Source organism: Alosa sapidissima, chromosome 9, assembly GCF_018492685.1.
Source record: "Alosa sapidissima isolate fAloSap1 chromosome 9, fAloSap1.pri, whole genome shotgun sequence".
Taxonomy (NCBI): domain Eukaryota; kingdom Metazoa; phylum Chordata; class Actinopteri; order Clupeiformes; family Clupeidae; genus Alosa; species Alosa sapidissima.
The window spans coordinates 35510250-35537996 of NC_055965.1; the positions used below are offsets into that span (position 1 = coordinate 35510250).

Genomic DNA, 27747 nt, shown 5'->3' on the forward strand with positions numbered 1-27747 from the left:
TTTATATGAAAGTTTGACTTGGGTACATTCACAAAACACTATATGATGCATTTTGGCGAGAGTTACGCAGATGGGACATTCCATAGCCTAAAATGTCAAATAATACACAGATATGGCCTTATTATGGCTTCTATGCAAGACCTGCTCAATAAAACAAGCGCCCTCTGTTTCATTTGTAGGTGACTATATCTAATTTAATTGTTGTTATGAACTGGATATGTGATGATTCTGTGAATACTGGATATGGGGCCCCCGTTGTACAATGCCTGCATACCACAAATAGTGCAATCATACAATCAATGAGAGCATGTGGTTATAAATTCTTTGATGCAACAGTTGCTTTTCTGGACCAGTGAGTGACATTTGGGTAATTGTCTGCGGCAAACCTGATGATCTCTCATGGCACACTAGTGTGCCCCGGCACAGTGGTTGAAAAACACTGCCATAAGGGAAAACTCATGAAACTTGGCACACACAACAGTTGTCAGATTAATGGTGCGTTCATGTGCATGGGGCGTGAATATCATCATGCACGTCAATTCATGTGTAGTTCATGTGGGAATAAGAGGTGGGAAACTGGGGGAAGATTTTGCTCATGAATCTTGGCACACATAACAGATCTAATAAATTCCCCGAGTTGCCTCATGAATCTTGGCACACATAACAGATCTAATAAGTTCCCCGAGTTGCCTCATGAATCTTGGCACACATAACAGATCTAATAAATTCCCCGAGTTGCCTCATGAAACTTGGCACACATAACAGATCTTGAGTTGCCTAGTTGCTCGTCGTCACCTTTGTCGTCACATTGTATTTTGTTTGTAGTCCTTGTGGACTTTCATGTCCAACAATTTTAATGTGAACTTGGGAATTTTTATTCCGTTTTTGTCACTTGAAAGTTGCATATCCTTCTTTCACAAGCGTCTTACACCATATCTATAAGCAAATACAGTTGTTTATTTAGGATTAGTGTGCGTATGCTTTAACCTTTTGTTGTGGCATCCATGTTTTTCACACATTCCGACTGCAAAGCACATGAACACTCTCAGTGGGGGAAAACAACGTAATCACAGGGGACGATCCTAGATATTCCCAGAAGCTGTCATGGGGTGCAGATCATTTCTCTATTTGTCCTCTTTTGCTCCCTTCCTGCTGTCCTAACCCCTCCTAATTTATGAAGGAAATGAAGTAGATCAATATAGAATGAAATATGAGTACTTTACATCATTATTTGCCAAGATATGCTCATGCGTTTTGTAAAATGCCCTATGGAAACTCCCCATAGGACTATTGGTTACCCAAAATGCATACTGACAATAAAATGCTTACTTTGTGGCAACCTCTTGGTGTAGAAGCATAATCCTGGTCTCAAATGAAATCCCTGCTAATTTATAAAGCAAAGGAAGCATAATCCTGGTCTCAAATGAAACCCCTGCTAATTTATAAAGCAAAGGAAGCATAATCCTATCCTGGCGGGCCATCCTATATCATTGAAATGTATAGTCTGGAATCGAACCATTCACCTCGCTTAATCCAAGGGGCGGGCAGAGAATTGTCTTTCAAACTGCCTAGGCATGCAATAGGCCAGCGCTACGACCATATCCGTATCCGGTCGGCAACACGGCAAATACATCCTTATTCGTAAGGAATGACTTAAGTGCATTGTGTTGCTCAACTTTCAAAGAAAAGCACAAGTCCAACTCCTCCAAAGTTGACGCCAACGCCGATTCAAACAGCCGCTCTTCGTTCGCCATAGCCACCTTCCTTGTTGTTCACTGTCGCAGGACTGTCGTTATCCTGTTAAGCCCGCCTTAAGACTCTAACAAAATAGAGCGCTGTGATTGGATGACGTCCACGGCGTCAGCCAATAGAAATCCCTATGGTTTGGTACTAGACGTACAGGCTGAGCAAATTAATTTGCCGCCGCTAGGGTGCGTCTAGATTTCTAGGCTAGCATAATCCTGGTCTCAAATGAAACCCCTGCTAATTTATAAAGCAAATGAAGCATAATCCTGGTCTCAAATGAAACCCCTGCTAATTTATAAAGCAAATGAAGCATAATCCTGGTCTCAAATGAAACCCCTGCTAATTTATAAAGCAAAGGAAGCATAATCCTGGTCTGACCTCAGTCAACAGCCATCAGACACACAGATCCCAGATGCACCTCTCCCCCTACACCCCTCACCATTACAACAGATCAAGTGACAGCCCAACTAAAGAAATTGCGCAGCAATAAAGCAGCGGGGCCTGACAGACTGTGTCCAAGGCTACTCAAGGCCTGTGCTGCTGAACCGGGGGAGCCACTGAAGCACATCTTCAATTTGAGCCTACGCTTTGGACAAGTTACAACACTGTGGAAGACATCATGTCTCACCCCTGTCCCTAAGAAGCCACACCCTAGTGAGCTTAATGACTACAGACCTGTCGCTCTTACATCACATGTGATGAAGACAATGGAGCGATTGGTCTTAGGCATGCTCAGACCCCAGGTACGCCATGCACTAGACCCGTTACAGTTTGCATACCAGGAGAAAGTGGGCGTGGACGATGCCATCACTTATCTTCTACACAGGACACATTCCCACCTAGACAAGGGGAAAAGTGCTGTGAGAATCATGTTCTTTGATTTCTCAAGTGCTTTTAACACCATCCAGCCCCTCAGATTGGGAGACAAGCTCTTGCAGATGGGTGTAGACGCTCACCTGGTAACCTGGATTACAGATTACCTGACCGAGCGACCACAGTTCGTCAGACTGAAGAACTGTCTCTCTGACACTGTGATCAGCAGCACCGGAGCGCCACAGGGAACTGTGCTCTCTCCAGTCCTGTTCACCCTGTACACATCTGACTTCTGCTACAACACCGAGTCATGCCACATGCAGAAGTTTTCTGATGATACTGCATTTGTGGGATGTATCAGGAACGGGCAGGAGGAGGAGTACAGGAGCCTGGTGGAGGACTTTGTGCAATGGTGCAAACTCAATCATCTTCAACTCAACACTTCAAAGACCAAGGAGATGGTGGTGGATTTCCGCAGGTCTAAGCCCACTCTGCTACCAGTCCCCACTGATGGGGTCAATGTGGAGGTGGTAAGCACCTACAAGTATCTGGGTCTCCACCTGGACAATAAACTGGACTGGTCAGCCAACACTGATGCACTCTACAAGAAAGGGCAGAGCAGGCTGTACTTCCTGAGGAGGCTGCGGTCCTTCAATGTGTGCAGTAAGCTCCTCAGGATGTTCTACCAGTCTGTTGTTGCCAGCGTCCTCTTCTATGCAGTAGTATGCTGGGGTGGAAGCACAAGGAAGAAGGATGTGGGGCGAATTGACAGGCTGGTAAGGAAAGCTGGCTCTGTAGTGGGAGCTGAACTGGAGTGTATCACTTCACTATCTGACAAAAGGACCCTGAACAAACTGATCAACATCTTGGACAATGAGTGTCACCTACTCCACAGCACTATTGTTAAACAGAAGAGCCTGATCAGCTGGAGACTTCGCTCACTGCCTTGCACAACTGACAGACTGAGAAAGTCATTTGTCCCCAGGGCCATTGAACTGTTCAATGCCTCACTTAAGGGAAGAGGAAAGATAGACTTCTCTGCATAGTCTGTCTGCCTCTTCATCCCCTCCATGTTTGGTACTGTCTGTCCACTAGCCACTTAGCACATTAGCACATATGCATAACCCCCCCCCTCCATGCCACAGCCGAACTATGGCCACACTTATACATTTTCTTAAATAGTTAAATAGACTTTCCTTTACTTTATTTCTGCATTGTTGCACTGTTGACTTACTCATTTGCACTATCACCATGACCACTATCACCATTGCACTACCACCATGACACTCATTCACACAGAGCACCTTAGAGCACCTTACCATACCTTACTATGCACAGAGAATCACAGGCTCAGTCCCTGCCTCAGTCATTGCAAGCGCCTCTGATTTATTAATCACCACTATGTGGATACTGTTTTTAGAATTGATTTAGATTAAGTGTTAGTATAATTTGTAATTTTGTTATTTGTATTTTAGTATATTTTATATATTGTATTAAGTGTTAGTATAATTTGTATTTTAGTATATTTAGCATATTCTTTATCTTCTACTGTCCTTACTGCTTAGTTGTGTTTTTATATTATATACTTTAATTACTCTTCTGCTGTTAAAGAATGTGTTTGTCTTGTATGTATGCTGCTGAGACCTTGAATTTCCCCTGGGGATCAATAAAGTATCTATCTATCTATCTATCTATCTCATTCTAAAACTCTCTTCCTCATTCTAAAAATCTCTTCCTCTCATTCTAAAACTCTCTCTTCCTCTCATTCTAAAACTCTCTTTTCCTCTCATTCTAAAACTCACTCTTCTAAACTCTCTCTTCCTCTTTTCTCTGTCTGTGTGTGTGTGTGTGTGTGTGATCAGTGGCGCCGCCAGGCGTAATCCTGTACGCACTGTGCGTATAATTTTTCAACGCTTTATTCCTGAAAATCATTCACTATTACAACAATAAAAATAGCTTGTGTACTGTCTTAATTGAAACATGCTTCGCACACAAATGATAGCCTATGTTTAGGGCAAAGAGAATGGACATCTCAACATAAGGATACTTTAGAAGATGATGATTGGTGTAAACTTTGTCACGACATGATGAGCAGTCCTGGCGCTTAAAAATGAAACGTTATTCAGGTGTTTAACAGTAAAAGGCACACTGTTCTTTGCAGTTATGATGAAGGCAGTGAGATTAGGCATTGCATCCTACAGTCACTCTGTTTGGAACATCATAGTTCGGGTTTCAAGATTGATAAGATTCAGTTAATGCGTAGGGTATGGATCACCTCAAAGTTTGGGACAACCAAACAGCAGTGTAAGCAAATCCTTATTGTTAGCTGACCATAGCTGTCTTTTCTTTAGGCCTAGGCCTGTCGCAAATCCTTATTGTTAGGGGACCATAGCTGTCTTTTCTCTAGGCCTAGGCCTGTCGCAAATCCTTATTGTTAGCTGACCATAGCTGTCTTTTCTCTAGGCCTAGGCCTGTCGCAAATCCTTATTGTTAGCTGACCATAGCTGTCTTTTCTTTAGGCCTAGGCCTGTCGCAAATCCTTATTGTTAGGGGACCATAGCTGTCTTTTCTATAGGCCTAGGCCTGTCGCAAATCCTTATTGTTAGGGGACCATAGCTGTCTTTTCTTTAGGCCTAGGCCTGTCGCAAATCCTTATTGTTAGCTGACCATAGCTGTCTTTTCTCTAGGCCTATCGCAAATCCTTATTGTTAGGTGACCATAGCTGTCTTTTCTCTAGGCCTAGGCCTATCGCAAATCCTTATTGTTAGGGGACCATAGCTGTCTTTTCTAGGCCTGTCGCAAATCGCGACACTCATTGCTTTCTTCTTTTCTTTTCTTTCCCTTGTTCGCGTGTTGGGGAGTGGAGCGATAAGGCCTTTAAAGCAATGTTCACGTCACGTGTTGGGTAGTGAAGTGATAATGCATTTGATGCAATGTTCACGTCACGTGTTGGGTAGTGGAGTGATAATGCATTTGATGCAATGTTCACGTCACGTGAGCCAGAGCCGATATGGCCAGAGCTGCTTGCTCCGTAAAGGTATTTCTGTCCCACCCAAATTGCGTTAAAATGGTGTGTTTAGCAGCCAGAATTAAAATAATAATAAAAAAAAAATCCCGGGGGTGATATCTCCCTCATCCCAGAAATTTTAAAAAGCTCGAAACACCTCAGGTAGCCATGCACCCGTTCTTTTATTAAATGTATTGCCCCTCCTGGTCACATGTGCTGCAGCAAAGCTCTTTCCATGAGCAATGTATTTAGGTGTGTGTCTATGATCACATACAGGTGTGTGTGCGTGTGTGTGTCTATAATTACATACAGGTGTGTCTATGATTACATACAGGTAATTACATACAGGTGTGTCTATGATTACATACAGGTGTGTGTGTGTGTGTGTGTGTGTGTGTGTGTATGATTACATACAGGTGTGTGTCTATCAGGGTTGTGCACAATTCGAATTGCAATTCTTCTTCCTGTTTGCTACCTCAATTGAAATGCAAGTGAAATTCAAGAATTTAATTGAAATTTAAGAGCCAGTTTCAATTCAATTCTGGAATTTTGCACAACCCTGGTGTCTATGATTACATACAGGTGTGTGTGTCTATTAGTGTGTTTCTATCCAACTTCCTAATGCGCATTTAATCTATTCGAATAAGAAATCCCGGTTGGAAACACGTGAAATGCGCATCTATATTTGATTCGCTAGAGGGGGGTGGATTAACTCTCGATGCGCATAGGGTATAATGCGAATAAAGTTGATGTAAACGGTTTATTCGCATCGTGTGACCTTCAAGAGTGACCTGCAAGAGTGTTCTCTTGCTTGTTTCCGTGGAATAAAACAAACTCAATACACACATCGGTGCACAGTTGTTTTGCTGACGCTAAAGTTTTCGCCAACAACTCGATCGGCACACATCGCAAGTTTATACAACTAGTGCAGTGCCCGTTCAAACATGTAGAAAACCTGTAGCCCGTTTACATGCCCGCAGGTATGCCTGCTTTAACAATAGGATGATAGGGAAAAACATCATTCCAGCTAAGCATTCAATAATGTATACTGAATATCATAATATATTAGCCTATAATTAATGTGCAGTAAGCAGAATTTAGGCATGACTGCATGTGATTTCTACAGATCAGAATGGCATAACAAATGTTTTGCTATAGGCCTAGCTTATTGCATAACTTTCCTGATAGTGAAGACAAGCCATTTTGTGATTGTTTGACATTTGCAACGATGTGACTCAAAAGCAGTGTTTGGTAGCATAAGTGACGTTTCTCTGTCTGCCACTTGTTGTCTATGTAGTGGATGGGAGTTGAGGCGTCTGTGCCTTTAAGACACAGTGGCCGTATTGTCACACCTGACTGACGTCACTAGATGCGACACTCAGTGTACCAATTAAGGGCTCCGGTGTTTCTTTAAAAAGTATGGCGCTGGTACTGCCACTGCAGCGGCGGAGTTTTGTTGGATTGTTTACCGTGTGTCGGTGTTCAATGCGGGTTTCTTCGGCGAGCTGGAGCCTGTGGATGTTCGTCTCTTGACTGCAAAGGTATGTTTATTGTTGTTGCTTGTTTTGCTCCGGTTTAGTCAGATCACATGATTAGATGGTCTAAAGTTTGCCTCACCCTAGGGCGCAGTTGTTGGCGTTGTGCTTAATAGCATCATTGGCGGTGCTTTTGCTGTCCTTCCCCTTGAGAGCAACCGGAGTGTTGCAGGCCGGAGGCTAGGAGGTTTCTGCCTTTTCATATTGGTACGTAGCAGTCTTTTATATTGATTGTATCGCCCGTAGCATGATCACATTTGACCCGCTGTAACTGCCCTCATTAGGCTGCTTAGGTTGACTGTACGCCCCTCCCCGTTGCGAGGAAGTCCCTGTGAATCCCCGGTTGCAGTATGTTGCTGTCTCAACTTTTAATGATTCTATTTTACTATTACATAGGTGCTTATATGTCTTCATTAACCTCTGTTGCACAGGTGGCCTGCGCACTGCAAGTAACTGAGGCTTCCTTCTCCCACTGACTGCTGTTTTGTTTACAGTGAGCTACAATACAACTACCTTTTTATCTGCGTCCTTCCCGCGTGCCCAGATCCTCAGCGTGGTAAAGGGTCTGCATGCGTGATTGTGTGGTGCCATTGGTTGACTGGGTGTGTGTGTGTGCATGCGTAATTGTGGGGTGCATGTGTATGTGGTCGTGTGTGCATGTGGTTATTTGGTTAGTTTTGTTTGGGTTTGTGTAGTTTCCTCATCTTGTGTGTGTCATATATTTAGCTTTGTTTTGTCTCTGTATTTTCTTTGTCCTTTTTGTGAAACCCCATTGGTGGCATGTTCCTCCCCATGTCGTGGCGCCTAACACCGTTTCGTCTGCCTGGGTAATTGTAGTGCTTTCTTTCTAAACGTGCCTTGCTGTGCCTGTTTGAGGGTGTATTGGCTTGCTGTGCTGAGTATATCTGTCTGTGTAAATCCCACTTTTGTTTTATAACCGCCTAATCAGACGGAAGGGGACATCTATTGGCCATAGAGGCCTGGGCCATATGCTGTACAACCGGTGTGGGTTTTGCTGTGTCTTACCCCTTTTCTTTTGTTTCAGGAGTGGAGGCTCGCGGCAGGGAGGCTGGGCCCCTGGTGGTGGGGAATCTGTGTGTCTCACCGTCAGTGCAGTGTAGTGTCACCTTGGTGTGCCGTGTTCACGTGTGGTCTCTTTGACCCCTCTTCCAGATCGCCTCCTTGCGGTAAGCTCTCCCTCCTAGTTTATGTGTTTTTCTATATCCAAAGAACCAGTAGGCCTTCTCTAACCAAACCAGTTCTGAGTGTGTGTGTGTGGCTGCCCCATTTCCATCTGAGTGCTTTGCACGCTTTTACTGTATTGTAACTTGCCTTTGAGAGGAAAAATAAAGAAAATATTTATTATTGTTCTAGAATCCGGTCTCTGCTTCATCCTTGCACGAACCTGTGTGCTTTATGTTCTGGTATCCTTAGTTTAGGCTATCCAGTTCATTTATCCATCTTTTCCTAAGGGTGACCTATGTCCCCTGGGTGGCGTAGTCGACACTTCAAATTCTAATTGGTAACCTGGTCCCGCTACATTCAGCTGTGTGGCACGTCTTCTGAAACGTTAAATTCGGGGCCATTAGCCTATCGCTTGTTTCAATTTGGGACCTTGCAGTCGGAAATGTAGTTTGTTTATTCAAAGTCTCACGTCCAATGTAGCCTGGGCTATTCAAAGCATCAAAGCATTCAAAGTTTATTGCACATACTTTTCATGTAATTTTGAATAGCCACTACATACCCGTGTTTGTTGGCGTTTTGTTGCAAAATCCGCGTTATCATTTTATGCAAGCAAACATACAGGAAGTCTTTATTGTTGAGGTCAGAGATGATAATCAAACATCTTGCATTTTAACCGTGATTTAGTGCTGCCAAATCTCCGCTTATCCTCTCTCTGGTCCTGCGCGCAGTGCTGTGTGAGAGGGTGGCTATGGTAGAGCGGAGAAAGCCAACGTGTGCTTCTTTTACCTATATGTAACGATATATTTAGCTTTTCTTATCCAAACAATGTCAAACTATGCACTGCACTTACTCATGCCAGTAGCAAGACACTACTCGTGCCAAGTTTGAAATCGAACGGACCGACGACACCCAGACAGACAGACGTTCCTGCAATTTATGGATAGATAGATGCGGATAGGCATCCGACAACGAGTACTCGTCGGCAACAGCCAGGTCTATCATTCATCATAATTTCACATTCATCCTGACTTGTGAATCTAAAGGTCTTCACCCACTGATGGTCAGTGAAGTAGGCTAGAGCTATAATCGGGCCTTTAAATTTAGGCCCGACAAGACCCGAGCCCCACAGAAATCAACCCTAGCCCTGACCGAGCCTGTGACTGACAGCTTTTTAAAAGCCTGAACCGGTTTACAGCCCGACATTATTCAAATGTCCGCACGCACGCAGCTCTTTTGCCAAGAATGAGTAACATTTGACATCATTTATTCATGACTAACGTAGCCTAGGCCACTTGGAAGTTGGAACAAAGAAATAAAACAGCCCAAGTCCTCTCAGCATTCTGAAGTTTGCAGGAACCCTCCCATACGCAGCCCCGACATTAAATAGTTCTTGCACCAGCTTTTCAAACCCCCTCGCCATTTACAATATTAAAAGGCCTTTAGCAGGCATGGGAGACAAAGAAAAGCATACAGTTTAAACCATAGACTATATATACAGTCTATGGTTTAAACTACGTAAACTTCCGACAATTTCAATATTTTACAACATATTGTGAATGAATGGCCGTCACAAGTTGTCATTAGCCGTAGCCTAGTAGATGTCACAAGTTATTACAATAAACTTCCAAGATGCAGTTGGCAGCTGTGCATTCATATCAGAAGAGTGGTGAAAACGTTAAAACACTCAAAAGTGTTATGCCAATTATCCTACCCTATATATTTGGTAGATTCAATGGAGAACCTTTCCTGTGAAAATAGGCCTGCAAAATGCACCGCAGATCCACAAATCTAGCCAGGTTTATTTGTGTTCAAAACATCATCCTGAAATAGGCTATGTGTAGCAGTGGCATCTGATTTCAAACATATTAAAGGTCCTCTGTGTAACGTTTTCAGTTGTTTGTTAACAAAATCAACATTTTCCATACATAAATGTGGCCCCATTCATGTTTAATAACCATACCACTACCAACAACTCGAAGCATACCTATTGGCTTAGAAAGCCGTGCGCCGTGTCGACTCGCCGTGTACGTGCGCCATGTTAAAATACCGGTGGCCAGCAAGGGACATATGAGAAATACAGCTCAGTCTTTGGCGTCTGAATGCATAGAAAAACATTAGCTTGGATTTAACTGCGGAATTTCCCTACATTCAGCAATGTAAGTTACGAGCCCATTTTCTACAAGTCATATGTCTTCCTAACAATCCGACATTGAAATTGTATTTTCCAACGAAATAAAGAGAAAAATAACTTTGTTCGTGATCTGTCACCGGCTCAGTTGATCTTTAGTTTCTAGACCCAGAGGCAGTTGACAGTTTCCGTTTACTGTGCTAACGACAGCTAGCTAGCTAGCTCGGCCCGAAAGAGTTTCATTGGCATCACACACAAACACTGTCCATAAAATAGTACACAAAATGTTATTAATATGTTGTTATTGCTTATTCAAGCGTAACTCTCGCCAAAATGCATCCTAGGGTGTTTTTGTGAATACCCGAGTCAAACTTTCATGAATGGTAGTCGTAGGGGCACTAGCCTATTTGTGTCAAAATTGCTATTTTTAAAACACTAAGAAGGCACGACACAACCTGAAACTTTGATAGAAGTATCATCAGTGTCTCTACACATGAACTTGAGCATTGAGATTATTGTTAGTGTACACATAGTTTACTAAAAAGACAACTCACTCCTTGACTGGCATGATGGCGGTGAGCAGAAAAGCCAAGTGAGTTGTTCAAAACCTTTAGTGAACACTGTGTACACGAACATGTTCTCAATGCTCGAGTTCATGCGTAGAGACACTGATGATACTTCGATCAAAGTTTCATGTTGTGTCGAGCCTTCTTAGTGTTTTAAAAATAGCGATTTTGACGCCATCATGTATCAAAAAATAGCTCCCATTCAAAACTCCATTTGACCCAAAAACACGGACAAGCGCTTCAGACGTAATTATGCTTTTAAACGAAACTTTGACTCGTGTACATTCAAAAAAACACCCTAGGATGCATTTTGACGAGAGTTACGCTTTCAGAGAGAAGTTTATGCTTTGAAGTGCTAGGAGTCCAGAACTAGTGTCAGTTTTGATGTGTGACGGCTCCCGAGGTTGTAAACGAGGCAGCGCTTGAGAGGTTGGTTGCTATATAACTCCTAACCACTAGATGGGAGAATTTCTTACACAGGGGGGCTTTAAACCCACGTGGCATGCTGCACCTGTGCGCCCACTTTGGGAGACTCAGATGATCCTGGAAAGAAAGAATTCTACACGTTACGATAATTAAGATAATTAAAGTCCAAACAGTAATTGTTATCATCGAGAATTTTATTGTGGTTTACCGTTACACTGGTAACCGTTACATCCCTATTGTAGACTGTAGAAAGGTTCTTAAAACTGTTGATCATGTCAAGGTGAACTTTATTTTATGTCGGAACATTCTGGTGATCAAGGTGCGTACGTACGTCATAAATCAGATGTAAATAAAACAACAACAACAACATAAATCAGTGTAAATAAAATAAAAATAACAACACCAATCAGATGTAAATTAAACAGAAACAACGCAATGGAGCGCATTGTCCCTCACACATGTTTCTGAAGATGGACTTTCAAATTGGTTGCCTTGGTGAAGCTCCTCCCACACCTGTGACAAGAGTACGGTCTTTCTCCTGAGTGAACACGCTCATGGACTTTCAGATCGGGCTTCCTGCTGAAGCTCTTGCCACACTGGGAGCAGGAGTATGGTCTCTCTCCTGTGTGAACTCGCTGATGGACAGTCAGATTGAACTTCTGGTTGAAGCTCTTTCCACACAAGGAGCAGACGTACGGTCTCTCCCCTGTGTGGATGCGCTTGTGTACAGTCAGCTTACTCGCAGACAGAAACCCCCTGCCACAGTAGGAGCAGGGGTATGGTCTCTCTCCTGTGTGAAAGCGCTGGTGGTGGGGGGCCGTCAGACCAAGTTTCGGCCTGAAGCTCCTGGGGGCAAACTGGGAGCGGGAGAACGGCCGGGCAACAGTCTCTCCTGGGAGAAGGCGCTCGTGGACAGTCAGTCGGCTTGTAGATACAAAGCGGCTGGGTTCGTTCCCCGCCTCGTAGCCGTGGTTGGAGGAAGAGGAGGTGGCCCCTTCACCAGAAACACACACAAGGACACGACATCAGCAAAAGCATCTTTACCAGAAACACACACAAGAACACGACATCAGCAAAAGCATCTTTACCTGTCAAAATCCGCTCTAGTGTATTTGTGTACAAGTGTGTGTGTGTGTGCGTACAGTGTTTTTACGCTGAAAAAACGAGAAAAAAAAACGCTGACTCTGGACAGCCCAGGTTCCAATCGGCAACAAAAACAGCTGGTCCAGCCTGGACCATGAAACAAAAGAAACTGTTCCAGCCAATCACCGACGAGATGTGCGTTCAGGTCAGTTTCAATTGCAAGCTAGCTCTCGGTTTTGTTTGAAACGTTATTACGGCTGGCTAAGAGGTGAGACGCACACAGGTTTTAAGCTTGTTCGAAAAGGGGTAATTTATTAACAAAAATAGAAAACCGTAATCGCTGGCCAGTCAATAATGGCCTTCACGCTGAACAAGCAAACAAAGAACAGGCCGCCGAATAGAGGCCTGAAGCGGGACGTCAGAGACGCGAACGGAATGGGATAGAGAATGTAGTCAAAAGGGCCTCCCCTGTTGAGGTCCCGTGACCTCTGGATATATATATAGAGAGAGAATGGGATAGAGAATGTAGTCAAAAGTGCTGATGTCCCGTGACCTCTGGATATATATATAGAGAGAGAATGGGATAGAGAATGTAGTCAAAAGTGCCTCCCCTGTTGATGTCCCATGACCTCTGGATATAGGGCGCCCCCTAGTGACCTATATATATATTGACTATCTGAATGGCTACTAAGATCTCTTACGAGTCAGAGGCCGTTCTCCATCTCTGTTGTCTGTGTGTGTGTGTGTGAACTAAGGTCTCTTAAACGTCCCACATACTCGACGCACCCGACCTGTAGCGCGACAATGTGACGTCACAGAAGTGCCGTAACCATTTATACTCGTGCGTGGTGGTTGCGACACTAGTTGCAATATTCTCTTGAACAGAGGTGTCGCTGTTGTGAAAATATTAACGCTAACTACGTTACACAGCAGAAGAAGCTGCAGTAAGAAACACTAGTAGCTAGCCTCTGTGATGGTACTTCAGACTTTGGTTGCTACTATTCACAACTACCATCATCATTATCATTTAGTTTCCAAGGTGTGTGCACAGGTAGATAGATAGATAGATAGATGGATATATAGATAGATACTTTAGTCATCCCGAGGGAAATGTTAATAATTTAAACAGTTTAGTTAGCTGGCTAGCTAGTTAGCAGCTGGCTGAGTTTGTGTTATTTCCTGAAGTGGAAAGAGATTTGTTCAGGCCTTAATAGATATCCTTTGTTTGAAAATAAATCGTTTCTATTCTTTCCTCTTAATTCCATGTGTTGCAACTCTCGCTGGTAACTTTGTTAACTTATCCAGCAAACTATTAAAAATTCACGACTGTAACAAAACAATGCAACTCTCGCTTGCCCTCGAACTAGTCCATCTTCCTGTTTCCGCTTTGTCGCGCTCGTCTGAAAAAAAATTAGTGGTGCGCTACCTGGCTTAAATCCTGGCGCGCCAGCAAGATCTACGTCATTTTGACGTCACGTTGTCGTGCTGCCGGTCGAGTATGTAGAAGCCCTTACTGGTCCCAGGCTGTGTGTGTGTGTGTGTGTGTGAACTAAGGTCTCTTACTGGTGCCAGGCTGCGCTCCACCTCCCTTGTTTGCTCCATCAGTCCCTAGATGTGTCCGTGTCCCAAAGCGGTCCACCAGCAACAAGGAGACCAGAGACATTGGATCTGTAGGAGACGGGTCCATTTCGGAACCACGGACCAGAGACATTGGGTCTGTAGGGGACGGGTCCAGAGGCTCGTGGTCTGTAGAGAACCAGTCCATCTCTGAACTGAGGACTGGAGACATGTCTGTTTTCGTCTCGTCTTCCTAAAACACATTGAACAAGGGATAAATAATCAACAACAACAAAACAACAAGCACATTTTGTCTACAGAAGTTTTTTTTGAGTGTGTGCGTGTATGTGTGTGTGTGTATGTGAGCAAGTGAGTGTGTGTTTGTTCGGCAGTTTGCCAGTTTGGCAACTACTGGGCCCTAATTTAAATGTAAAACTTTAAACAACAACAATAACAAAACATCAAAGGTGTGAGGTTCACAGTCATTCAAATTAGGGCCAGACAATGTTCGACTATTACACTGAGGTTCACAGTCATTCAAATTAGGGCCAGACAACGTTTGACTATTACACTGAGGTTCACAGTCATTCAAATTGGGGCCCGACAATGTTCGACTATTACACTGAGGTTCACAGTCATTCAAATTGGGCCCCGACAACGTTTGACTATTACACTAAAGTTCACAATCTTGTTATTGGGTAATAGTAAATGGTCTGGAATGAACTAGAAATGGTCTGGAATGTCTGACAATGTGGTTAAAATGTTCTGTCAGCATTAGCATTAGCACACACACACACACACACACACACACACACAGCACCTGGATGAGTTCAATTTTGATGTCTGCAGCTGAAGAGATGGTCTGTTCTGTTCTGGGGTCAGCTCTCTCTACAGGAGAAAACAGAACAAACAAAAAGAAAAAAAAAGATAACATAAAACACACAAGGTATATGCGAGCATAAAAGGGCAATAGTTTGAAAGTGTTTAAAAAGTAATAATTAAAAGACATTAAAAAAAACAACAACATAGAATGATTACTCGGTCTAGCACCCAGTGTGCAGCAGCACTCTATGGAGATTCTTGAAGTAGTCCCAAACTGTGCGCTGACACATATATTTATTTCCTTTCTCAATAGTCCCCCTTGTGTAGTATTAACACACAAAATGGTTAACACTTCGAATGCCGCGCTGTTTTCGGAAGCTTTGGCCCAGAGTGCCAGCAATCTAGATCAGTGTAGATGGCTTGTTTGAAAGGTGAGACATTAAGCTCTCAGTGGGTACAAACCGTTTATTTCTACATGCCTCTGTTCCTAAGAAATTTTCCATCCCAACTTTTTTTGAAACATGGTGCTGGCATCAAATTAAAAACTAACATACATTTTCCATGAAATAGTCCAAATTTTTATTTTCAACATTTGATATGTTGTCTATGTACTTGCTGCTAAATATTGGGTTTATGAGACTTGTATATAATCACATCCTGTTTTTTATTTGCATTTTACGAAACCTCCCAACTTTTTCTGTTTTGGGGTTGTAATTTGTGTGACAATATTTTGTTTAGATTTGTAGACTTGAGATGACAAATAAACAATTTACTATCTGATAATAATAATTGTTGTAACCATTAATGGCATCTGGTCTGATATATATGCCGGCCGTAAAACAAATTTATACCGTTAGCCTGCTAGCTTACGTAAGCAGAAAAAAGCAGACTTTTGAATCGTTCAAATTTCGATTCCTAGTTTCGATTCCCAGTCCGCCGACCGGAAGAAGAAACGGCTGAACACCAACAAAGAAGCGCATAGTTCATAGAATTAAAATTCATGGAGAAGGTCAGACTATTTCATTCAGAAAGCAGGGTTCCCGTAGCCTAGAAATCTAGACGCGTCCCTAGCACGTCTAATTACATTTGCTGCCAGGGCTAGGGTTCCAGCGGATCCTTAAAAAGTCTTAAATACAACTGAATTTTTGAAAGAGAGGTATTAAATGTGCGTATGGGACCGCCAGCGAGTGCAAGAGAGCCAGTGATGTCTCCATCCAGTTTCGTGTATTTAAAACGCAATTGTATAAGTGACTAGGCTATTAGGCAGATAGTGGTTGCAGAGTGAAGATGTTTTTCACGGGTTTGGTTAAAGGTGTGAAAACGGTAATAATGCAGTAGGCCTATGTACAAAATAATATGCCTGACGTTTTCATGATGTAGCTGAGGCCTGAGAGATAGACAGGTAGCCTACGTGGAATGAGGGAGCCTACGGTAGAATGAGCGGGAGAAAGAGTTGGTAAGCCAGTTAGCGATAGGTTGGCCATATGTTTGAATTTAGGCCGGAAATATAACCGCATATTTTTTGAATGTCGGCGACTGCTACATAAAAAAAATAAATAAATAAGTGCGTTCATAATACGTGCGTGCTTGAGATGAAACCAGCAGTTTTCAGCAGGATCATGCGAGGAGGACCTGTCTCTTAATGAATTTAAAACAAGTTTTGCTTGGTTGGTTTAGATACAACTGGTATGCAAAATGTAAAGTAGTGGATTAACTTTAATTTGCTGTGCTGCATATTGGACAACAGATGCCCATAGTAAATTATAGGCTTATTAAAATATGTAAATAGCTTAGTCTAACTTTGAAAAAAATATTAAAGGGAATCCAGTCCAGTGCACATGTCTTTGGCAAGTAGCCCTAGGCTACTACAGACACAGGTGAAGAACAGTCAGCCTCAGCAGTAAGCAAAACCAAATATGTACAGCCAGCTACAAAAGCAAGCAGCCCAGACCCTAAAATTGGGCATTTATAGCTGTGAAGGTAATTCACACACAATTATTTTTCTTTCACCAAAATATATTTGGTAACTTCTGTAGACATCCAAAATGGGGTGCGGGTTAAAATTAGTAGGAAAAAAAAAACTATTGCATAAACAGTCATATATATCTTTTTGCAGTGGTAAAGTCTTAATTTTCATTTAGATGTCTTGAAAAGGTCTTAAAAGTCTTTAAATTTGCACTTGGAAAATATGCAGATACCCTGAGAAAGACCGTTGGTTAGCTAGCTCATTTAAAATACCCTAAACTTTTTTTGACCCTGCCTCTTAAAAAAATCGGAATCGAGAATCGTTAGGAACCGGAATAGAAATAAGAAATCGGAATTGGAATCGTTCAAATTGAAACGATACCCAACCCTAGTGTGTATGTGTGAGTTTGTGTGAGTTTGTGTGTGTGTGTGTGCATGCATGTGTGTGCGTGCATGTGTGTGCATATGTGTGTGTGTGTATGTGTGAGTGTGTGTGTGTGAGTCTGTGGGGGGGGTTTATGGATCCTGCCTTCTGTTCACAAGTCGACATCGCAAGTGATGTCCTCTCTGGGTAGGCAACGGGGAAAATATCACATTGTGTGCACTCTTGAACTCAATGTCTAAGTAGAAGTATAAGTGCCATGGGATTTTTAGTAGTATGTATAAAGTATATATACTCTTTTGATCCCGTGAGGGAAATTTGGTCTCTGCATTTATCCCAATCTGTGAATTAGTGAAACACAAACAGCACACAGTGAACACACAGTGAGGTGAAGCACACACTAATCCCGGCTCAGTGAGCTGCCTGCAACAACAGCGGTGCTCAGGGAGCAGTGAGGGGTTAGGTGCCTTGCTCAAGGGCACTTCAGCCGTGCCTACTGGTCGGGGTTCGAACCGGTTACAAGTCCGAAGCTCTAACCAGTAGGCCACGGCTGCCCTCCGGTTACAAGTCCGAAGCTCTAACCAGTAGGCCACGGCTGCCCTCCGGTTACAAGTCCGAAGCTCTGACCAGTAGGCCACGGCTGCCCTCCGGTTACAAGTCCGAAGCTCTGACCAGTAGGCCACGGCTGCCCTCCGGTTACAAGTCCGAAGCTCTGACCAGTAGGCCACGGCTGCCCTCCGGTTACAAGTCCGAAGCTCTAACCAGTAGGCCCTGTCTCTGCATGCCGCTTCCATTGCAAAAGAGGAATGCAGGTATGTGACTGGTGGTCATATTTTTATTGGCCCACTGAAAATAATTCTTCCATAGGTTTTAGGAGTAAAGGGGCAAACACAGAACTGTACACAGGTATTCAGTGTAAAAGTGTGTGTGTGTGTGTGTGTACGGGTACTGAATGTAAAAGTGTGCATGTGTAGCTCTATCCTCCCCAGTATTCTCCTTACCAGACTGTCTGTAGTCTTCATATCCACCACCATCATCATCATCATCATCAGCAGCAGCATCTTCATCTTTAACCTCCGACGCTGCGGCCTCCAGGTGACTCTGGGTGTCAGACGAGACCAGCACATTCTGAACAGCAGATCATGTGTGTGGGTGTGTGTGTGTGTGTGTCTGTGTGTGTGTGAGAGTGAGTGTGTGTCTGTCTCTGTGTGTGTGGGTGTCTGTGTGGGTGGGTGTCTGTGTGTGAGAGAGAATGTGTGTGTGTGTGTCTGTGTGTGAGAGTGTGAGTGAGGGTGTGTTCGAAACGGGTAAAGTTGCTGCCTTTTCAGATATCTAACTGGGGAGCAAGGCAGCAAGTGCGGTTCGAAACCGAAAAAACAAATTCTGCTGCCTTTTAAGATATCTTAGAATTCCCAAATAATGGTCATTTTTGGAGGCAGCATCAATGCACACTTCATGCTCCCTCCTACCCATAATCCCTTGCGGCAACGTCTGAAACAGCTGTGAAAGGTAAACAAACATGGCGGATGACATCGGTAATGGCTGCTGAATCTGTTTAAAATGTCATTTGTGTGACCTTATTTTGCTTAGATTTGTAGATTAGAGATGAGAAATAAACAATTTACTATCTGATTATGCCATTGTTGTAACCATTAATAGCGTCTGGTCTGATCTGACTAATTTATACCGTTAGCCTGCTAGCTTACGTAAGCTAATTTAGTTTAACGTCAGGCCTTTGCTAACGTCATACCGTAGTGTTAACCAAAGATTCTAGAGTGCTACGCTCATTTTTAAAAGATGCATTTAATCCAAAGTCATGTCTAGTGAGACAGCTCTCTATGTAGGGAGGGAGGCAGTAGGCAGCTGTCTCCCGTTTCGAACACACCCTGAGTGAGAGTTGTGTATGTGAGTGAGTGTATGAGAGAGATATGAGTGTGTGTGTGTGTGAGTCAGTGAGTGAGAGTTGTGTATGTGAGTGAGTGAGAGTTGTGTGTGTGTATGTGAGTGTGTGTGTATGTGAGTGTGTGGTGTGTGTGTGTGAGAGTGATATGAGAGTGATCATATCTGAGCAACACAGACTTTACAACCACACTCACATGCACTCACCATTTACTGTGTGTGTAGGAAAGATTTTAACAGTATTGGTACAGACTGTCACCCCCTAAAAGTTTGGGTTTAACCCCAAGGTCTTGACTGGGTAATTGGCTGGGCTTTATAAGGCTGGGTTTAACCCCAAGGTCTTGACTGGGTAATTGGCTGGGCTTTTTAAAGGAATTATCGGGAGTAAAATGCACTTTAGATCAATTTACGGATGATTGGGATACATACGTTGAGTTGACATTAAAATCGTGTCATTCGGATGCGTTTTGAGAAAGTTCGATTTTAACGTTTTTAGTCAAAACTCGTTAGCCTGGAAGTGACCCGGGCATGTCATTCATGTCATTTAAAAAAAAAAAAAAACATAGTCCAGTATTTAAGGCTGGGTTTAACCCCAAGGTCTTGACTGGGTAATTGGCTGGGCTTTATAAGGCTAGGTTTAACCCCAAGGTCTTGACTGGGTAATTGGCTGGGCTTTATAAGGCTGGGTTTAACCCCAAGGTCTTGACTGGGTAATTGGCTGGGCTTGTAAGGCTGGGTTTAACCCCAAGGTCTTGACTGGTTAATTGGCTGGGCTTTTAAGGCTGGATTATTTCATGTGAGGGAGGAAAAGTCTAGAAGACGTCCTATGTGATATGTGTGTGTGTGTGTGTGTGTGTGTGTGTGTGTGGGAGGAGTCTAGGAAAAGTCGGGAGAGAGTCTTGTGTGAGAGTCTTAAGAGTGTGAACTGGCTGAGAGGTTGTATACGGTGAATTGTGCTATATAGTGCGTGTGTGTGTGTGTGCGTGTGTGTGTGTGTGTGTGTGTGTGTGTGTGTGTGTGTGCGTGCGTAGTGTGTGTGTGTGTGTGCGTGTGCGTGTGCGCGTGCGCGTGTGTGTGTGTGTGTGTGTAGTGTGTAGTGTGTGCGTGTGTGTGTAGTGTGCGTGTGCGTGTGTGTGTGTGTGTGTGCGTGTGTGTGTGTATGTGTGTGTGTGTAGTGTGTGTGTGTGTAGTGTGTGTGTGTGTAGTGTGTGTGTGTGTAGTGTGTGTGTGTAGCGCGTATGTGTGTGTAGTGTGCGTGTGTGTGTGTGTAGTGTGTAGTGTGTGTGTAGCGTGTGTGTGTAGTGTGTGTAGTGTGTGTGTGTGTATGTGTGTGTGTGTGTGTAGTGTGTGCGTGTGCGCGTGTGTGCGCGCGTGTGTGTGTGTGTGCGTGTGTGTGTAGTGTGTGCGCGCGTGTGTGCGTGTGTGTGTGTGTGTAGTGTGTAGTGTGTGTGTGCGTGTGTGTGTGTGTGTGTGTGTGTAGTGTGTGTAGTGTGTGTGTGTAGTGTGTGTGTGCGTGTGTGTGTAGTGTGTGTAGTGTGTGTGTGTAGTGTGTGTGTGCGTGTGTGTGTAGTGTGTAGTGTGTGTGTGTGTGTGTGTGCTACCTCAACTTTCAGCTGGTTTTCCCCACTCTGCAGTCGTTCATCCACTTCCTGAACCGTCCTAAAAGGGTCAGAGGTCGCAGAGTTCAAAGGTTAAAGATGCACGTGTGTGTGAGTGTGTGTGCACATGTGTGTGTGTGAGTGTGGGGGTGTGTGAGTGTGTGTCTGTGTGTGTGTGATTACCGATTACGATCTTTACTCTGTTGAGTCTGTGTGTGTGTGTGTGTGTGTGTATGTGTATATATGTGTCTGTGTGTGTGTGTTTGTGATTACCGATTACGATCTTTACTCTGTTGAGTCTGGAACTGTTGCTGCAGCTCCCTCAGTTCAAGTTTGAGGAAAGACACTATCTGTATAAACACACACACACACGCGCACAGGTTGTATAAGTATAAGTATATCGGGATCCCGTGAGGGAAATTTGGTCTCATTTATCCCAATCCGTGAATCAGTGAAACACACTCAGCACACAGTGAGGTGAAGCACACACTAATCCCGACGCAGTGAGCTGCCTGCTACAGCGGCGCTCGGGGAGCAGTGAGAGGCTTAGGTGCCTTGCTCAAGGGCACTTCAGCCTTTCTTACTGGTCGGGCTTCGAACCGGCAACCCTCCGGTTACAAGTCCGAAGCGCTAACCAGTAGGCCAGCCACAACGCAAGCAACTGTGTATAGGAGCCGTAAGGCACGTGCCCCAGTGAATAAGGTCTAGTGACGCCCCTGATCTCACACACACACACACACACACGCGCGCACACACACGTTCACACTAGAGCTGTCACTTTACGTTCGAAAATCGATTGCACAATCGATTGGACCAACCAACACAAGTTTCGAAATCTGAAATAAGGAATCGATTTTAACCAAATATGTACACTATTAATTTTAAACGAATTAAACAAATAAAAAAGATAGATGTAACAAAACTCACAAACAATCAGAAAAGGAAAATAAAGAATTCCGAAAGTGCAGTAGGCATTGCGAAAGCTAAAAAGAAAATTCCATGGGGGTCAGGATTTGAACGGTTAGCTTCAGCCACTTAGCATGGCATTTGGCGGCCGACATTTTTGAAAACATGCCTTAATGCCTACATGGTTTAGGCTGTATTATACCGGACTTTGTGGTAAATAAAAGAAAAAGTAAATGTTGTCATATTAGGCTACTATTTGCCTTATGTGTGGGTTGACAAGGTAACTGACTATGACCATACATTTTAGCAGATGCATAACAATGACCTATATCCAATTATTAGCCTACTCATTGCGTTGTGTATGAAGACTATTTTAAAATGCACAGGCTGTAGTTCCTACCTGTAGTCCATGACGACGCAACGTCTGGATCATGTAACCTATGTCTCCCCAAGTGATTTAAAACGAAACAAATGTCAATGACTTATTTAGTTTGCTTTCTTGTAACATTGACATGATTAGGCTATGCATTTGATTTAAATAGCCAGGCTGCCAGTCGAGGCAAAAGCCAAAAATCCAACCACAGTTGCAGACTCTTTGCCTGCTCGAACCACAATACCCGAGGGATGTGCGCTTCTATCTGTAAGTTTAACTTGCGTTGGCTTCATTTCGTCTGTCTGCAATTGTAGCCTAGGTTTAACAAGCTGCAAATTGACACTGGGTGCAGCAAATATTTCAGCTATCCACAAGTTTCTTACATCCCATGTCTACTTACTTACAGAGCATGAAAATGCACTCTACTGTTATCCGAATTATTAGAGTGCATGAAAATGCACTCTATTGTTATCCAATTTATTAGAGTGCATGAAAATGCACTCTATTGTTATCCGAATTCTTCTTATTAGAGTGCATGAAAATGCACTCTATTGTTATCCGATTTATTACAGTGCATGAAAATGCACTGTACTGTACTTCCTAGGCAACTTTAACAACTTCTTCTTATTACAGTGCATGAAAATGCACTGTACTGTTCTTCCTAGGCAACTTCAACAACTTCTTTTTCCGCTTACTGGTGTTAATTTTATCACCTATTTTTTATTTAGTCTTAGTCTTGTGACGAAATGTCCTTTTTAGTCTTTGTCATATTTAGTCATTCAAATATCATTTTTGTTAGTCAAGTTTTAGTCGACTAAAAGTCTCGTCATTTTAGTCTAGTTTTAGTCAAAAGAAAACTAAAGGTATCTTAGTCTTAGTCAGTTTTAGTCAACACATTTTAGTCTTTTTTTATAACAAATTATTTCTGATTACCATTTGAGTCAAATAGTGTTTCACACATCTCAATTTTCCAACAACATTGTGTGTCCACAGGGCTACTCGTCTGTTATAATTACTCATTCTGATTTTTTGTCAGTCAGTATGTTTACATGCACAGGTAAGTCGAGCTACAGTTATAGCTCGGCTGGGATTTGACCATAGACAGTAAAATATTTGACTGGACCACTGTCATATTCGTAGACCAGTGTTTCTCAAAGTGTGGTCCGGGGATCACTGGTGGTCTGCAAGCTATCCCAAGTGGTCCGCGAGCAGACGTGGTAAAATATAATATAGATGAGTTGTTTGCAATATAACTTGTATGTAAATCCAAACAGTTCTGCAACACTGTCTATGTAAGATATGCCAATTTAAATCATACAGTATGAATCCTCTGACACAATAAGCAAAGTGCAAAGACAATAAGCAAGGTGGTTCAGTGAGTAGGCTTATTGTGTAGACTAATTATAGGCTACTGTTGAAGTAGGTCTAATCTTTTTTTTTAAAGCTAGAAACTTCGTTCAAACTTTGTAACGTAGGTCTTCAAACGGACCAAGCTGCTATGTCTTTTCAACTTTTCAACTTTTATACTTTTTAAACTATTAAAGAAAAACTTTTTAAAAATCCCCATAGACTTAACATTGCCGATTGTGACATCATAATACGGCCGTTAAGCAATTAGAATCCTATGGCAGGTGTTCAGGCCACCTGCAGCCTCAGGCTTTAAGCATACAATCTGGGTCAATTAAGACTACACATCCTATTCAACTGGAATGACTGAACTAGGTAGATGAGGTTTAATATAGTTGGAATGACTGAACAGTTAAATAGGTGGATGGTTTAAAAGGTTAAATTATTTGCTATGTAGATGATGTTTAATATAGTTGGAATGACTGAACTAGGTAGATGCGGTTTAATATAGTTGGAATGACTGAACAGTTAAATAGGTGGATAGTTTAAAAGGTTAAACTATTTGCTAGATAGATGAGGTTTAATATAGTTGGAATGACTGAACAGTTAAATAGGTGGATAGTTTAAATGGTTAAATTATTTAGGTAGATAGTTGACGATAACTGACAGTTGGAATGGCTCTAATGTTTGCTAGCAGTTATGCTAACTATGTTAACAAAGATAATAAAGTTAACCAAGTTACTATGCTAACTAACATACTAACAATGTTAAAATGCTAACTATGCTAACCATGTGACATCATTTTTAGTAGTCATGCTAACTATTCTAACTAGCATGCTAACATGTTAGCATGCTAACTATGCTAACCATGTTACTTAGCTAATCATTTTTAGCAGTTTTGCTAAAAATGCTAACTAGCATGCTAACTATGTTAACCATGTTACTTAGCTAATCATTTTTAGCAGTTTTGTTAAAAATGCTAACAATGTTAGCAATGCTAACTATGCTAACTAGCTACAGTGGGTAGGAGTCATAGTTGATGATAAGTAACAGTTACAATGGCTGACCAGTTAAAAGGTTCAGTAGTTTAGAGAGTTAAATTGTTTAACAGTGAAATATTGTAGTGAGGACTTTTATTTTGAAACAGTTTTTGGCAGAGGAAGCAGTTGAACAGGATGTGTAGTCTTAATAGGGCCAGTTTGTATAAAGCCTGAGACTGGCAGTTGATCCAGGTGGCCCGAACACCTGCCATAGGATTCTAATTGCTTAACGGCCGTATTGTGATGTCATAATCATAATGTTAAGTCAATGGGGAAATTTTGATAGTTTTTAATTAATAGTTTAAAAAGTATAAAAGTTACAAAGCTGAAAAATACATAGCACCCATGTCCTAAGTAAGACCTACGTAACATAGTTTGAATGAAGTTTCTACGTTAAACGGTTGAAGCTGCATTAAGTGCGTTAGAAGAAGAATAAGAACTAGAAAAGCATTTCCTGAAGGAAATACAGTGCATGAAAATGCAAAAATATGATGTAAAATATCATACAGAGTAAAAACAAACTATATTGGTTGCTAGGTAGATGAGGTTTAATATAGTTGGAATGACTGAACAGTTAAATAAGTGGATAGTTTAAATGGTTAAATTATTTAGGTAGATAGTTGATGATAACTGACACTTGGAATGGCTCTAATGTTTGCTAGTAGTTATGCTAACTATGTTAACAAAGATAATAATGTTAACCAAGTTACTATGCTAACTAGTATGCTAACAATGTTAAAATGCTAAGTATGCTAACCATGTGACTCAGCTAACTTAGCTAATCATTTTTAGCACTTTTTCTAAAAATGCTAACTAGCATGTTAACATGCTAACTATGCTAACCATGTGATTTAGCTAACTTAGCTAATTTTAGGAAATTTTGAACAGTTTTTAATTAATAGTTCAAAAAGTATAAAAGTTACAAAGCTGAAAAATACATAGCACCCATGTCCTAAGTAAGACCTACGTAACATAGTTTGAATGAAGTTTCTACGTTAAACGGTTGAAGCTGCATTAAACGCGTTAGAAGAAGAAGAATAAGAAGAAGCCTAGGAAGAACAGTACAGTGCATTTTCATGCACTGTAATAATAATAATAAGAATTCGGATAACAGCATTTTCATGCACTCTAATAATAAAAGAGTTTTTGAACTACTACTTCTTGTCACTAATGCTGATTATTCAATGATTAATTTGAATTTAAATATTTAAAATACTTTCACAGCAAAAATTATATATGCGATTAATTTAGATTAATTAATCACAGAGTATGTAATTAATTATATTATTTTTTTTTAATCGATTGACAGCCCTAGTCTTTAGACATGGAAAATCGATTTTACAATCGATTCAATGAACACTTGTATATCAAAAATCAAACAGGATTTTTTCACAAAAGTGACAGCCCTAGTTCACACACACACGTACACACACACACACACACAAACACCTGGTTGGCCTGTGTCAGTGAGTTGTTCTTCTCCTCCAGGTGTTTCTGCAGTTCATCGATCTTCAGCTTTAGCTGCATATTTGACTCCACCTGCTCTGTCAGGCTCCGCCCAGTCTCCACCTCCTTCTCTTCCAGACGACGAATCAACATGCAGAGCTCCTGATTCCGACCTACTTCATGCTGATGGAAATATGGTAACATAAAACACAAGACTTTTAACATACACACACAAAACATGTTAAAACACACACATACACACACACATACAGTATATACACACACACACACAGAGCCCTACTTTAAAGGAGCGATTTGTAGGATTGTTACCGAACGTTCTGTAGGCCAAAATCAAAACACTGGTGAACATTCTCAAGACTACCAGACGCGAGCCTCTTCTGGGTTGCCAGGTGTAATTAACACTTAGCTAATAACGTTAGTTGACTTGCAGCTGCTTTAACGTTTCTCCAACCATAACTCAGCTACACATTACGGAAACAGTGAAAACAAAAAATACCTCTGTAACCAACGTAACATATTTAGCTGAAGTTAGCGATGCAGATGAAGTTTAGCCTAGGCTACCTGTCATGGAGAAATATGGCCAGCTCTGCGTCAGACTTGATATTCTTCGTTTGACGAAGACGTCGCCATATCAGCAAGCTCCTCCGATGTCCACTTAATTTGTTTCTTGTTTTAATTTTGGAAATTTGCCTGCCTCTCGTAGGCGTTCATGACTACAACTGACAGCGAGTTGACAGTTGGCCTTTGCTAATTTGGCAAGACAAATAGGAGGACTCACCAGCCCACTATTATTAATACACTATTCTAGAATTAATCGTTCAAAACATAAACGAAAATTCCAAGAGATTCCGCCCCGTAACTCATTTTTTTCATGGGTTTTACAGGTTATAGTAATGTTGTCAAATAAGCCATTACTTCAATTCATCGGTTTTCTTTACTCTCTGACAACATATGGTGATCATTGGTTACCATTTATTTTCTATTATTTCCTACATACTGGACCTTTAAAGTGCAAAGCCTGTCAACAAGTATAGAGTCTCATGCATGAAGTACTGAACCTACTGTGTTCAAAATGTTAAAAGAAAAGATATCCGCTCGCTGCCCTGTATGCTCCCTCCCAGTTTAATGGTAACACACACAACGCACACACACACACAACGAACACACACACACACGCACGCACGCACGCACACACACTACACACACACGGACCTGCCGGGCAGCACAAGTCTACAGCTCTACATAAAGTGCCTCATAATGCTATTGAATTAGCGAATGTTGTGTGTGTGTGTGTTACCTGTAATGTTTGTGTGATGCACTGGGTGGCCTTCTCTTGTGTGTGTGTGTGTGTGTGTGTGTGTGTGTGTTACCTGTAATGTTTGAGTGATGCACTGGGTGGCCATCTCTTGTGTGTGTGTGTGTGTGTGTGTGTTACCTGTAATGCGTGAGTGATGCATTGGGTGGCCTTCTCTTGTTTGTGTTTGTGTTTGTGTTTGTGTGTGTGTGTGTGTTACCTGTAATGTTTGTGTGATGCATTGGGTGGCCTTCTCTTGTGTGTGTGTGTGTGTGTGTGTTACCTGTAATGTTTGTGTGATGCACTGGGTGGCCTTCTCTTGTGTGTGTGTGTGTGTGTTACCTGTAATGTTTGTGTGATGCATTGGGTGGCCTTCTCTTGTTTGTGTGTGTGTGTGTGTGTGTGTGTGTGTTACCTGTAATGTTTGTGTGATGCATTGGGTGGCCTTCTCTTGTTTGTGTTTGTGTGTGTGTGTGTGTGTGTGTGTGTGTTACCTGTAATGTTTGTGTGATGCATTGGGTGGCCTTCTCTTGTGTGTGTGTGTGTTACCTGTAATGCGTGAGTGATGCATTGGGTGGCCTTCTCTTGTTTGTGTGTGTGTGTGTGTG

General features: G+C 42.2%; 2 protein-coding genes and 1 long non-coding RNA gene across 13 annotated transcripts in view; 1 reads left to right on the top strand and 2 right to left on the bottom strand.

Annotated features, from left to right (window-relative positions):
- The window catches only part of LOC121718788 (NACHT, LRR and PYD domains-containing protein 3-like), a 1510793-nt gene that overhangs the window by 1245638 nt on the left and 237408 nt on the right, over positions 1-27747 (bottom strand). The window lies entirely within an intron of this gene.
- LOC121718821 (oocyte zinc finger protein XlCOF22-like) overlaps positions 1-27747 on the bottom strand; it is a 201861-nt gene that overhangs the window by 171317 nt on the left and 2797 nt on the right. Inside the window, exons 3-9 of one of the 2 annotated variants that reach the window (XM_042104127.1) lie at positions 25828-26007; positions 20986-21062; positions 20716-20773; positions 18217-18316; positions 14867-14934; positions 14053-14299; positions 11583-12400 (exon numbers count right to left, since the gene is read on the bottom strand). In XM_042104127.1, the coding sequence (XP_041960061.1) occupies positions 11859-12400; positions 14053-14299; positions 14867-14934; positions 18217-18316; positions 20716-20773; positions 20986-21062; positions 25828-26007 (1272 nt within the window). In that variant the 3' untranslated portion in view covers positions 11583-11858. Of the gene's footprint in view, positions 1-11582; positions 12401-14052; positions 14300-14866; positions 14935-18216; positions 18317-20715; positions 20774-20985; positions 21063-25827; positions 26008-27747 lie in introns of those variants that run through there. The other variant, XM_042104116.1, reaches the window with a different exon arrangement.
- On the top strand, positions 6962-8273 carry LOC121719061. The gene is made up of 3 exons (XR_006034121.1): positions 6962-7107; positions 7189-7308; positions 7533-8273. It is a non-coding gene; the product is annotated as an uncharacterized LOC121719061 (long non-coding RNA).